The following is a 14,069-nucleotide window of genomic DNA, read 5'->3' as shown; positions in this document are numbered from 1 at the left end:
GAAGACAACAACAAAGAGAGGGGCGCACCGACCTAGTGCATTACCACTAAAAACATTTATTAAAATAGTAAAACATAAAATGCTGCTCAGAGGAAGGGGGCTCACCCTTGAAACGCATCAGCCTAGCCATAGCAGTTTCATGCGGTACACTGCATGCCATCCAGCATCACGCAGTGCCTTGGCTACCTTGGAGATTCCATGTTGAACATGTAGATGTGGGTAATATTCACACCTGCTTTGTGAGTATAATTTATAGGTTTTACTATTTTAATAAATGTTTTTAGTGGTAATGCACTAGGTCAGTGTGCCCCTCTCTTTGTTGTTGTCTTCCAGTTTGTTTCGGATACCCTTGATCCTGAGGGGGCAGCAAGACCATAAGTCATACCCATCCAAGTCCGTCGGAAGCAGTTCTCTTCCCTCCATTATATTGCACTCGAGCACAGGAGAATTGTTCTACACTTTGGTGATATATATACTGCACTAGCTGATATATACTGCACTGGTTGATATATATATATACTGCCCTAGTGGATATATATATATACATATATATATATATATATATATATATGCACACACTGCACTGGTTGATATAAATATATATATACTACGCTGGCTGATATATTAACATAAAAAATGCACAATCCACTAACTACCTGCCTAATCTCACTCCTATCTCATCCACTAACACACTACACAGGGCTGCCGTGTAAGCAGCCTTATATAGTGTGGGGTGTGCACCCTGCCTTTGTCCAGTCATGACTCTGACAGGACATTGTACTGTGATTGGCCAAAGCATACAGGTCAGGTGCATGCTTTGGCCAATCACAAGCACTTAATGCACTGCAATTGCTCAGTGCATTGTGGGGCACTCATCAGCGGGTGCATTTCCCACGAAGAGCCCCATTTGTTTGTGTGTTAAGCGAACATACAAACACCCGATGTTCGAGTCGAACTTAAGTTCAACTCAAACTCATAGCTCAACACTATTTGTGAGTAGTTATTGGATGTTTAATACATTTTAATGCTTTTATTGTAATACACTATGTGAGTTCCCTTTTCTATCTGAGGAACCACCAGATTATCATTCATACCAGTGTACGGGAAGACTCTTCAGAAGGAGTGGTGCATTTTGAGCGATTTATGTTGAGCATTTATATGTAAGGTATAACCATGTGGTGAGTGAGACCCACATAGGGTGAGCATTTGAGGTAATTGCTTGTGGAGTGGGGCAATCAGAATATCTTTCCTGTACGATTGGAACACAGCTATTTGCAGTTATATCATGTGTGGGACATTGGCACGGATGTTTTATTTAAATGTAACACTTCAGGCTTTGAATTTCTAGCATTGTTCTAGAGCCTTCTGGAACCTATTAACAATGATTTGATTTCATGAGATATATTTCTTATAAAGAAGGCAGCAGGATTGTTTTCACAGTTATAGATTATTGTTAAAACACATATTTATCACTATTTATTATTGTTTAGGTATATGATTTAGGTTAATCTTATAAGAGGTTTTTTTAGTTGTACCACATTATTTACAGTAGATAGAAACCAAAATGAACCAGATTTTTCAAAGTGATTAAGAAGAAAAGACATTTAATTTGGAGGCTACCATTGCTAACTTACTGCTGAAAATACTAATAGACTGGTAGCAATGCTAATTATGTTATGCCTAGAACACACGGTAAGTTTTTTCTTCGTTCAACCCAGCGGAGCTTACTAACTATGCAATTAAAGTACAGCGATCCCCCCAATGTGCTATTGTGTTCTTTAGAGGGACTCCCCCCTTCCCCCCTGCCATAACACAGAGGTCAGCACTCGCAGCTATTGGCTGTAAGCGTTGTTTGGATACCAATCGGCTGTTGGTTTTCCAGTATGCTTGTTAAAAAGAAGCCGGTCATGAGATCAAAATGAAGGTAGAAAAACCTATGCGCATGACCATATACCAGGTGTAATAAATAGATAAAATTGAGTTGTAGATACAGGGTGAAGATAGCGTCCAAAGATTAGCAGCTAATTCTTAGTAGTGTCACCACATACATTAAAGCAAATTAAAAAATCAATAAAAAAAATCAATAAAATCGGCGCTCAATCAATCCCAATAAAACTAATAAATAACAAGCATAAATATACACATACAGTATATGCACGGTGTTCATTAGTGACATCAAATATATAAATGTACATAGTGATGTGGTAAAGTGCACATGTGCAGAAAGTGCATATAAACTAAACCACAATAAAATAGCAGCAGAGGTATCAAACAATAATAAATAAATTCACTGTAAAGAAGGAAGTGACAGTGAACTAAGGTGCAAAGTGATGGTAACTGATCAGATCCAAAAAATGGTCTGATCAAAATAAGTGATGGTGATAGCACAGTAAAAGAACAGATCATGAGATCAGCTTCTCTCGGACAAGGACCTGTATACCCAGGCCAAATGTTGGCTGGTTTCTACTGCACCAGCTGATCTCACCCGATATTCAGCTTGTGTGTATGTGGCTTGATTATCAAAATGTCATTGAACAAGTTGAGTTTATAAGCGGATTGGCTGCTATGAACAGCTGCACCCGATTCTCCAGTTCTAGTAAATCTCCTCTTAAGTGTTTAATACTTAGAAGTCTACCCTTCCCAAGAAGAGTGGCAGGTATCTGATAGGCAGGGCTGCCATCAGAGGGGTACAGGCAGTACTGGTGTAAGGGGCCCAAGCCTCTAGAGGGGCCCGGCGGGGACTGCTTCCCTTGCACTTAAAAAAATGTATTTTCTGAACTTACGACCGCCACCCGCACCCGACCATCCCATATCCCATTATGGGATAATACAGTTTGTGCATGTCTGTGTTTAGTGGGGGTGGGGGCGTTCTAATCATCACCAGCAAGATTGTCGCTGCACGCCTCCCCCGCCCCCACCGCCACCGCCGTATGACTGAGGAGAAGAGAAGGAGAGAAGAAATACCTGCATACAGGCTTCCGAGTGGCCACAAGTAGATCCTGGCAAGTAGCGGATTGGCCAGCACTCAGCATGGGGGGTGGAGTTATCACTATGCAGGAGGAAGTGTCCCCAGCCCATGCAGCAGAAAGAAGATCATCGTGGAGGGTAAGTGACTGAACTTTGAATGTGCTGCCTGCTGCTTGTTCACCTGTTCTTTTGTTTGGACTCCTGATGGGATACAGACAGATTCCAGACATGATGGAGTTGCATTGTGAAAATGGCTGGGGATGATTCTGTGTGGGGAAAGGAATTACACTGTGGAGAGCCTCTTCACTTAGTAACTCTCACTTCCATCCAGAATCATCCTCATCCATTTTCACAATGCAACTCCATCATTCCCATCCCCGCCCAGGGGGGGAGAACACTGCACTGAAGGGGGCACGCACACACGCTGGTCTCTGCATTGGAAGGGGGCCTGTACGCTGGTCACTACATTCTAAGGGGGCCTGTACACTGGTCACTACATTCTCAGGGGGCCTGTACACTAGTCACTACATTCTAAGGGGACCTGTACGCTGGTCACTATATTCTCAGGGGGTCTGTACACTGGTCACTACATTCTAAGGGGGCCTGTACACTGGTCACTACATTCTAAGGGGGCCTGTACACTGGTCACTACATTCTAAGGGGACCTGTACGCTAGTCACTACATTCTAAGGGGACATGTACACTGGTCACTACATTCTAAGGGGACCTGTACGCTGGTCACTACATTCTAAGGGGACCTATACGCTGGTCACTACATTCTCAGGGGGCCTGTATGACTTGTAATACACTTTTCATTTCCATATATTAAGTTGTAAGAGTGCTAAAATAAAAGTGGGTGCACTGAAGGACTTGGTAATATGGCCAGTGGGCAGATTTGGTGGGACGGCCATTGGGCGGGCCATGGGGAAGATTGGTGGTCAAGCACCGGGGGGCCCAGTCCTAAAGCTGTGTAAGGGGCCCCAACATTTCTGATGGCTACCCTGCTGAAAGGAAAGAGGTTATTCTCCATGGGCAACTAAGGGTCTTAGGTCTTAGGTCTATGGCACACTATTAGTTCTGTTGGTGGAGACAATTCACCAACAACATCATAGCTACTCATCTCACCTGTTGTGGGTATTGCTCTCTCAATTGCCAAACCAGCAAGGTTTTGGTCTGTCATTCCTCCATAACTGGCAACAAAAATCCCACAGAAATTCACACACAGTAAGGAGAAAATTTTCAATAGAGTGGCATGGTTCTTACAGGCCCACATTGAACTACCATTTCTGCTTTGACCGAAAAAAAGCAAGTTGCGAAAATCAAAACTTTATTTATGATAGAACTGAAATAGATTAGAGCCCCTGTCGAGTCGTAATTGTTGTCTGTGTACCCACTGGGGAGCTTCTCTGCTTGCCCTTGTGATTGGAAGAGAAAGTCATGGGGAATACAGAAGTTTACAATTTTCACTGGAATAGAGGGAAAATCTTCCAATGGAGACCCTAAATTTGATGAAAACTGTCTAACAAGAATTTTCCTCTCACTTCTTTTTTGTGTCCAGGACTGAAGGTGAAGGGAAATCTCCCCAACTGACAAAGACAGGAAACAATTGACATAGGTTTAACCATTAATTACTTTATGTAAAGGAAAAAGATGCCTTTGGATTTACTCTAAGAGCTGAGAGTTATATTTTTACAATTTATTTACTTTTGCAATAAATAATATAATGAAATAAAGTGTATTATATATTACTTGCTGTTGAAAATGCCCAGGATGCTGCACAATTCTTTTGATCCATAGGCCTGTGAATATATTGAGGCCATTTATACGATGAAACAAAATACAATGGAAATTCCTCATCCAATGGCACTCGAACCTAAAATAAAACAGACAGCTGTTTAGAAATGCAGGTTATGATACAGAAACATGATTGCTTTACAAATCAGCAATAATAGTCATCATTTGCTATCTTTAAAGTATATGTAACCCAAGAACAAAAATGTAAATATATTGCCGCTAGCCAGTCATTAGATGTGGTGTGCATTTGTTTTCTTTTTTTTTAAACTAAGTATATTTTCTGCTTGCACAGAAAAATACCTGCAGTATCCTTGTAACGTCTTGTGTACTAAACTGAAATATCCAAGAATATTATCAATCTATCCTTTGTTAACTACAAATCAACACCTCTCTATGTAATGGAGATTAGGAGATTGGGAGACATTTGTATTATAAACCAGGAGAGCAGTCTAGGAGGACAACATAGCTCCTCCATAGAAGCAGTACAGTGAGTGAGTCACCCACGAAGAGAATCTGTCTTTTGGCAAAAACGGCAGGTAAGAAAAAAGAAAATGAATGCAGCCGTCAATTCAAAGGAATGGTATGCTGCAATATATTATAATTTTTCCTTGGGTTTAGATGAATTCTAAGTTCGGATGTAGCATGTAATGGACTCAATTTACATGCTGGATTTTTCTTGTTTGGCCATTACTTTCTTGGCACACAACATGCACCATGAGACATATCATTAAAGGTTCAATTCACAAAGGTGTATAAAATACTTTATTCAGCCAACTCTGCACATGGCAGAGACTTACCACAGCTAGCTCCTTTTTAACACTATCAGTGTTATTTTAGCAGCCATTAAAATAACATCAGTATAAAAGCCAATTCATAAAATACTGTTCATGTCATTAAAATATAATTTGATTAAGGCTGGTGTTAGCTTCTATTAAGTAATGCAGGGAAACGAGCCTTTAGAAGTAGTGTCATGGGACATGGCTTTCCTGCTATCCAAGATTGTTCTAAATACCTGATTATTGTTTTTATATTTCAATCATGTTTATTGAGTTTTGAGAACCGAGAAATAAAGGAATAAAAATGACACATAACAACAAACATACAGTATACCTGTATGTATTTACAATAGGCAAATTAACCTTGTGGTTGGCCTATAATAGTATGAAGGAAAGGATCAATGGTTGGGGGGATCTGCTAGGCCCTGATAAATCTGAGTGTTAAGCCCTCTCATAATCTCTTTCAATGATTAGGGGCTTACAGTAGCATGGAAAATCCAGGGATACACATATCTCCTCAAGGGTGTAGAGGGTTCAGTGAGCTCAAGCAGAAGGTGTTCAATCCTTCTACCTTTGATTACTACCCACTTTCAATTCTCGTAATCCTAAACAAATTTAAATGGGTAAGTTAGTGAACATTCAAACAAATAAACCATGTAAAACAGATAGAACAAGGGCCTGACATGCATAATTTGATGATAGGTCCACAGGTGTAGAATATTTAGTTATACAGCAAGAAATATAGGTTGTAGACTAACAGGTAGAGTATATTTTGAACGTTCATTTTGGATTATGTATGCGATAGCCAAGGGGTCCATGAGGAAGCAAAAGTTTTAAATTTATTGTTTTTGAGAACATAGAGATGCTCCAGAGAACAAATTAGATTAAGGTCAGATATTACATTGGATAGGTCAGGGGTTGTGCCATTTCCAATTTCTTCTTTAATTTAACTAACAAGAGGATATGGATAACAAGGGTTCTGAGATTTTTAGGGATAGAGTCTATGTTTACATGTAAAATAACTAAATTGGCATTAGGGAGGATGGGTGAAGGTGTAAATTCAGAGATCAGTTTGAAGATTTAATCAAAATATAAGTGTTGCGCTACTTAGTGTACCATAACACAATAAGATGCAATAACATACAATAAATTAAATAAACTTTTAAAAGATGCGAAAAATAAAAAAGTGTAAATGAATTATTAAAAATTATGTGTAATCCAAAAATTTAGTTTTTTGGTAGTAGTTTAACTCTAATGTAGTTTAGGGTGTATGTTTTGCTTAATGTGGAGGGAATAAGGATACCTAAGTATTTGATATGAGAAGTCGCCCAATCATAAGGTACATTTGATTTAAAAGGCCGTTGAAGATGGGAGGATATATTGAACCCTAGGATTTAAGACTTTTAACCTTTATAGTATGATATTGTTCCAAAGTGGGTCAAAAATTGCTGGATTTCAGGTTATGAGTTAAGTGGGGTAGTCAGGGTAAGAATTACATCATCCACATAGAGGCCTATTCGGTTATCAATGTGACCTATTTGAATTCCTGTGATGTTTGGGGAGGATCTGACTGAATGTGTAAAGGGCTCCATAATCAGGGTGAATATAATCGGTTAAAGGGGGCAGCCTTGCATAGTGCCATTGGTTATAGAAAATTCTGAGGATAGTAGTCCAGGAGAATAGACTTTGGCAGAGGGCTTGTGTACAATGCCATAATGGCAGATAATATTGGGCCTTGAAATCCAAACTTCTGTATTACCCACCTTAAGGTACCCATAGTGCACTTGCTCAAAAGCTTTCTCTATGTCAAGAGCTAGGTAGTCCCCTAATGACTTTAAGCACTTCTGTGGTTGTGAAAGGGCGAAATATATTTAGTTGCTGTTCGGCGGATAGGGAGGGAAGGGAAAGATTGCCAAGAAATTGATTAATCTGGTTCTCAGTGGGTTGAGGGGTATTGGAGTCATATTGAATACAACTTGGAGTGAAAATATTTGAAGGCTATGAGGGAAGGGTCGTAAATTTTTGGGTTGTCACTGGGATTTTTTAGAAATGGTATTCTAGCAGCTGCCATTTTACGTTTATGCATCTAGCCAAGTATGATCCAGCTTTATTGCTCAGGGCATATCTATTAGCTCTAAGAGATGTGACACATTTTTCATGGTTATAAAGTAGTAAGTCTCCTAATGCATTTCGAATATGGAGGGAGAAGTTTGGTAGAATTGACAGAAGAGGGGTCCCTCCCTTTGGCCTCTTCCATTTCACGTATGGAAATAGTCAGTTGGTCAAATTGAGATCTTTTTTTTTTTTTTTTGTTTTTTTCATTTTTCGTTTTAAATAGGTTTTTCCTCCTGGGCACCTAGTTGTATTAATGTGCCTCTAAGATAAGCCTCATGGGCTGTCCAGAGTGAGAATGTGAAGATGTCTTTGGTATTAAGTTAAAAGTGGGAGGGAAAGGCTTTCTCAATTGTCTGGCTGTGATTTGGATTAGAAAGGAGATATGTATTAAGTCTCCATATAGATGAAATTTTAGGGGACCCTGGGTTAGTAAGCTGTAGAGTAATAGAGGCATGGTCTGACCAGTTAAAAGTTCCAATAGATGACGAGGCAATAACAGGGAGTGTCCATGTCTCTACCACAAACATAACGATTCTCAAATAGAATTGATGAGATGCGAAAAAAAGAAGTAGTCCCTCTCTCCTGCATGGGGACATCTCCAAACATCAAACAGACCATGTTTTTGGAAAAGTAAATGTAGACAGGTGGAGGCTCTTCTAGAATTATTGATAGTGTCAATGAAGAGATCTGTAACGGTGTTAAAGTCACCTCCTATTATTATATGTCCCTGGCGATATTTAGCAATTTGTTTAGGGGTTTTGTTGAGAAAACAGGTCTGTTTGATGTTGGGGGAGTACACATTTACTAGAGTAGAAGTCACATCATTTATGTCACATATCAAAACAATAAATCTACCATTGTAATCTGTTAGAGAATTTTTAAGCTGAAATGTAAGGGAGTCCCTGATAGCTATCAAGACGCCTGCCTTCTTCCTACCAGCATTTGCCGTAAAAACCTGTGAAAATGGTTTCAGTGTGAGTTTTGGAGGAGAGCACTTGAGAAAATGAGTCTCTTGTAGGAAGATGATATCCCCTTGAAGGGAGAGGACCTAATTTTGCAAAGCTCTCAGCTTATGTGGGCTATTGAGGCCCTTTCCATTGAGTGATATTAATTAAGAACCATATTTGCAAGTAATGTGGAGCAAAGTAGCTTGTCTTAATGGATATGAGTTAGCGTGAGCAAGCTTAGTCCCCAGCTTACCAGCTTAGAAGTGGGGTTGTCAACAGGGTGTGCAGGTTATCTGAGAAGTCCTGGATTGTGTGTTGGTTAATTGTGGCCTTTGAGATAGGTGGAAGTCAAATGGAGAGGATAAGTCCAGAATATCCATGTATAAAGAAAAAAAAACTAAAAAACTACTCAGAGCAAACACCGAGCTCCATGGCACTTATTGTAGCATGAGGGAAACAAGAACAGGGAGAAAACAAGTATCCCAAAATAGTCCGCCATATGGGGCAACAGGGGACGACGATCCTGAAACAGGCGGCTCTCCACTCAGATGAATGAAGGATGTGGAGTGACCTGCTTTAGGGCAGCCTTTGATGAGGTCAAGACCACTTCATAGGTACATTTAGGAGGTGAAGCCTTACCAGGGAGTGGGGTGTCTGGAGGGAGAATATGCTATTCTTTTAGAAGTTTAACTCCTTTTTCAATTGAGTCTACAACATGTTTCTTGCTCTGATGTGTGATGATGTGTTTGGTGGGATGACCCCATTAGAAGGCAATTTTGTGGTTGTGTAAGGCTTTGAGGAATTGGCACCTATTATTAAGAGTATAGGCAGAGAGATCAGGGTAGAGTGCTATTCCCTTAAATTTTTCAGAGAGAACTGAGTTGTTAGGGGCCACTGACATTGCTTTTTTTTTTTTAATGGTTTTTATTTGATTTTCAGCTATATAATTAACCGAAAACAGTATAATATGTAAGAACCGTGATGTAGTGAATGATACATCAAAAAGAAAGAACAAAATAACTAGGAATACAAGTTATACTAACATAGCAGTCAGCAGCAAGGGTACAATCGTAAGGGTGTACAGATGAAAAACGTTAGGATTCTAGGATTAGTGGAGATTTACATACAGTGCGTAGAGTAGCATGGGTGTAGAGGATGGGTAGATAGAGGGATGGAGACGGGAGAGGCCCGCAATTGCGGGGTAGGCAGTCAGGAGTACATAAACAGTTGTAATACAAGGGGGCCCATCCCCGGACACCCCCATGGGGAACTCACTGTGTCCGACAGGCAAAACCCCCCCATCCATTGTCCCTCTGCCACCTCTCCCCTCTCCACGCCCCCCACCAAGGTGGATGATGCCCATCTAGTAGCAATAGGTCAGACCTTCAACCATATAGACCATTCTTTATCACATTTATAAATAGATAAGTTAGCTAAAGCTAATAACCTCTCATGGGAGTAGTTGTTGTTCACTAGGTGAACCACTTCAGATATGTTTGGTGTTGAAGTGGATTTACATGTACGCATGATAAGTTGACGAGTGGCCAAGAGTACATGGGAAACAATTGTTCTGTGCCAAGAGAGGAATTTATCTATGCCCAAATGGAGTATAGCGAGAGAGGGATCTGGTCTAGAGATAATACCCGTTCAGGAAGAGGGAGTGCAAAAACCTGATTCCAGAGGCTCCATAGACTAGGGCACGACCAAAGAGAAAGTAGTAGGTTACCTACTTGATCACAATCTCTCCAGCATTTAGGAGAATGCAAAGGTGACATCTTGGCTAGTCTGTAGGGGGTATAATACCATCTATTTACTAATTTGATTGTGAGTTCCCAGTGGCCAGAGCATCTGGAGCTCATGACAATTGCTTTCAGGGCTGTCTTCCAGTGGGCAAGATCAAATGTCCTATCTAAGACAGATTCCCATCTAAGCATGGGGGCTGGTTTGGTAGCGGTCCTATTGGAGTAGAGAAGGTTGTACAGTCGTGAAATGTGACCCTTTTTCGGGGAGGTATGTGGGAGTAATAAAAGGCTGAGGTTGCGATGCACCTTAAATAACGGAATGGCATTCGAGTGCAGGAAGTGTAAAATACGTAGGCAAGTAAACTGAGCCATGAGGTTGAGGTTATATTTAGCTGACATTGCTTCTAGCGAGCTTACCTCGCTGTTTGTCTGAAAGTCGTGTAGGTGTGATATGCCGGAAGCACGAAGGGTGTGTATATTTAGGTCAGGAATAAGGAGATTAAAAATGTCAATAGATATGTGGGTTGATAGAGGGGCGTCGGCAGGTGAACTCAGCTTTGAGTACTTCCTCCAAGCTAGTATGGATGCTTGAATGGTGGGGGTCAAGTGTTTTAAAGGCAGGGGAGTCCAGTGGTCTGCTAGAAGGAGCAGGGATAGGTTCCCTCCTGGAGTTAGGGAGGTCTCCAGATCCACCCATTTAGGTGTGTCAGTAGGAGAGAACCACTGTCTAGTTTGTTCCATCACCGCCGCCCAATAGTAGTTGGTGAGGTTCGGCAGTCCAGCTCCTCCAAGAGAGTAGTGGAATGAAAGAGTGCAGTGTGCACATCTTGCCTTTTTCCCATTCCAGACATAATAGTGAATTTTACTGGAGAGTTTTGATATGAGGGCGGCTGGAATGGGAATAGGCAATGACCTAAATAAGTACAGTATCTGGGGGATAATAAACATTTTAATGGCAGCTATTTTACCGAACCATGAAATTTCATGGCAGACTAGATTGGAAAGATCGTTATCCATTTTGGCCTGAAGTCGCATATAGTTGTTATGGACCATAGATAAAATAGAGGAGGAGAGAGTAATTCCCAAATAGGGGATTCCCTTGTCTCGCCACGAGAATGGGTAGTGTTTCTGAAGAGAGCATTTAGTCAACCTATCCGTGCCCAAGTTGAGTATGAGAGATATGGACGCATTGACTTTGTAATAGGAGAGGGAGGAGTGTGTCTTCAGCTGCTGGAAGTGATATTACGGGGTCTGTAAGGGAAAAAATGATGTCATCAGCAAATAAATTTAATTTATGGTGGTTGCCGAGTATATTAAATCCTGAAATTTTTGTGTTCGCTCTTATCTCTTCCGTTAAAGGTTCGATGGAGAGGTTAAAAATGGATGGTGACAGTGGGCATCCTTGCCAGGCGCCATTAGTGATAGCAAAGGCTTTAGAAAGGATGCCGGATGCGTTGACCCTGGCGGTGGGACAGGAGTATAATGCCAATATGGCATTACGTACGTTACCTGTTATACCAAATTTTTGTAATGCCAATTTCATATACATCAAGTTTACCATATGGAACGCCTTCTCTGCGTACAAAGCCAGCATCAGAGAAGGCGTTCGGGTATGTCTCGCATAATGTATCAAGTCAACCACCCTCCTAGTAGCATCAGACATTTGGCGTCTGGAGACAAACCACGTTTGGTCTTTTCCTATCAATGACGGAAGAGCTTTCATGAGGCGGGCGACTAGTAGTTTTGCGTAAATTTTTACATTGGAGTTCAAGAGGGAGATGGGTCGAAAGTTTGCCAGTGTAGTCGGGTCTTTTCCAGGTTTAGGCAAGGTGACTATTTGGGTGGCTGGCATGTCAGAGGGGAAGGATGCTACATCGATAGCTTCAGTGTATACATCCAATAGATGCTTGGTCAGGAGGGGATCAAAGAGTTTGTAATATTTGTTCAGTAAACCGTCTGGACCGCGTGATGTATTATTGGGTAATGACTTAATTGTTTTGCTCATTTACGATTCCATAAGAGGGGCATTCAGGGGACGTCCAGTTGCGGGGCAGTCAAAGTGGAAAGGCGCAAGGAGGATAGAAATGTTTGTATTGCTGCTGCAGAAGGTTGTGGTGTGGAGGGGTCCCGCCGCAAGTTGTAGAGATTTTCGTAATACACCGCAAATTCGTTCGCTATTTCTCTAGGGTCTGAAATACGGGCTGTGTCTGACCGGATTAGATGCAAAATCCTAGATTTAGCCTGTACTGCCTTCAGGTTAGATGCTAGGTATTTCCCTGTTCGGTTTGCGCCTCCATAATGGACTACTTTCAGATGACGGATGTGAGCATCGTATCTGTCAATAAGGAAGTTACGCAGGGTTTCCCAAAGTTTGGTAAGAGCCTGGGAGGCATTTGGTGAAGGGTCTTGTTTGTTGTTGGTTTCCAGGGTACGGATTTCGGTCAGAAGTGTGGTGAGTTTGTGGTTGTGTAGTCTGTTAAGTCTAGCCGTCTGTTGGATGCAAACACCCCTGATGAATGCCTTATGAGCATTCCAGAGGGTGCTCACATCCTTCACAGAGCCCTTATTCAGGTCGAAAAACTCCCTGATGTTTATGCGACTGATAACATCAGAGGAGTTCTTCTCCTGCAGTACCCTCACATTACATCTCCACAATATAGACCTCACGGCAGTGACCTTCTCCTCTATTGTTAGGGAAATGGCCGCATGGTCAGACCAGGTAATATTGTGTATAGAGGAAGAGGACGATCATAGGAGGAGCTCCTGGTCCACCAAAAACATGTCAATGCGGGAGTATGCACAGTGCCTGGGGGAGAAGAAGGTGTAGTCTCTCTCTGTTATATGGTGGCACCTCCAGACATCGTGCATGGATCAGAGTGCCCAAAGAACGGTGGGCCCCACGTGCATTTGATTTGATATCAATCTCTGAATTAGCAGTGACATTAAAGTCCCCACAAAGTAATACTTACCCATACTTAACCTTATGGACAGTTCTTAGTAATCTTTTCAGGAATCGGATCTGATGTGAGTTTAGAGCATATAAGGTCACTATGGTGTACGGGGAATTGTTCAGGTCTCCTGTGACAATAATGTAGCGGCCGTTGTGCTCTAGGTGGGATTCTTTGAGGATGAATCTGACAGAGTCCCTGATAGCAAGCAATACTCCTCTTTTCTTCTCTGTAGAGCTGGGGAGGAAGATATGCGGATAGGCTTTGTGAGCACATCTCGGAGTGACAGTGCGTGAAAAATGGGTCTCTTGGGCACACACCACATCTGCGTGGGCAGAATTAGCTTCCTTCCAGAGGGAGAAGCGCTTTGCGGGGTGGTTAAGCCCCTTGACATTCAAAGAGATGATTTTAAGCAGCATGGTAACTGGATGTGAAGTTGTTAGGGTGATGCAGGGTGAGGACAGGTATCATCTGAGGTTTAGAAGGAGTTTGCGGTGTAGAGTAAGGTCTGAAGAGTGGGAGAAGCGTCTCTGGTGATGGTTCAGGTCTGCAATGTAGACTGTACATCTCACGGATGGGGGACGATAGGATAAAGGACTGACTGTTATGAATTTGCATGCTGAGGGGTAGCATGGAACAAAAAAAAAAAATTAGTAAACCATAATACCAAAAAAGAAGTAAAAAACAAGGTCTCGCGTGCGAGACGAGCACATAAACTCTGTGAGAGCTGCCGTAGGGGGGACCATAAAGAAGAGGTCTTGTCCGGACCCCGGGATCAAG

At 41.7% G+C, this 14,069-nt stretch overlaps 1 protein-coding gene across 1 annotated transcript in view; it reads right to left on the bottom strand.

Moving 5' to 3' along the window:
- Positions 1-14,069, bottom strand: part of TINAG (tubulointerstitial nephritis antigen) — a gene marked incomplete at its 3' end in the record, with an annotated part of 264,210 nt that overhangs the window by 101,230 nt on the left and 148,911 nt on the right. The window contains exon 5 of the mRNA XM_082250233.1: positions 4,717-4,840. Coding sequence (XP_082106359.1) covers positions 4,717-4,840 — 124 coding nt within the window. The remainder of the gene's footprint in view (positions 1-4,716; positions 4,841-14,069) is intronic.

This window comes from Pelophylax lessonae (genome assembly GCF_965119305.1).
Source record: "Pelophylax lessonae genome assembly, chromosome: 3".
In the NCBI taxonomy this organism is placed as follows: domain Eukaryota; kingdom Metazoa; phylum Chordata; class Amphibia; order Anura; family Ranidae; genus Pelophylax; species Pelophylax lessonae.
The sequence above is the reverse complement of the archived record's forward strand: the minus strand, read 5'-3'. Positions and strand labels throughout refer to the sequence as shown.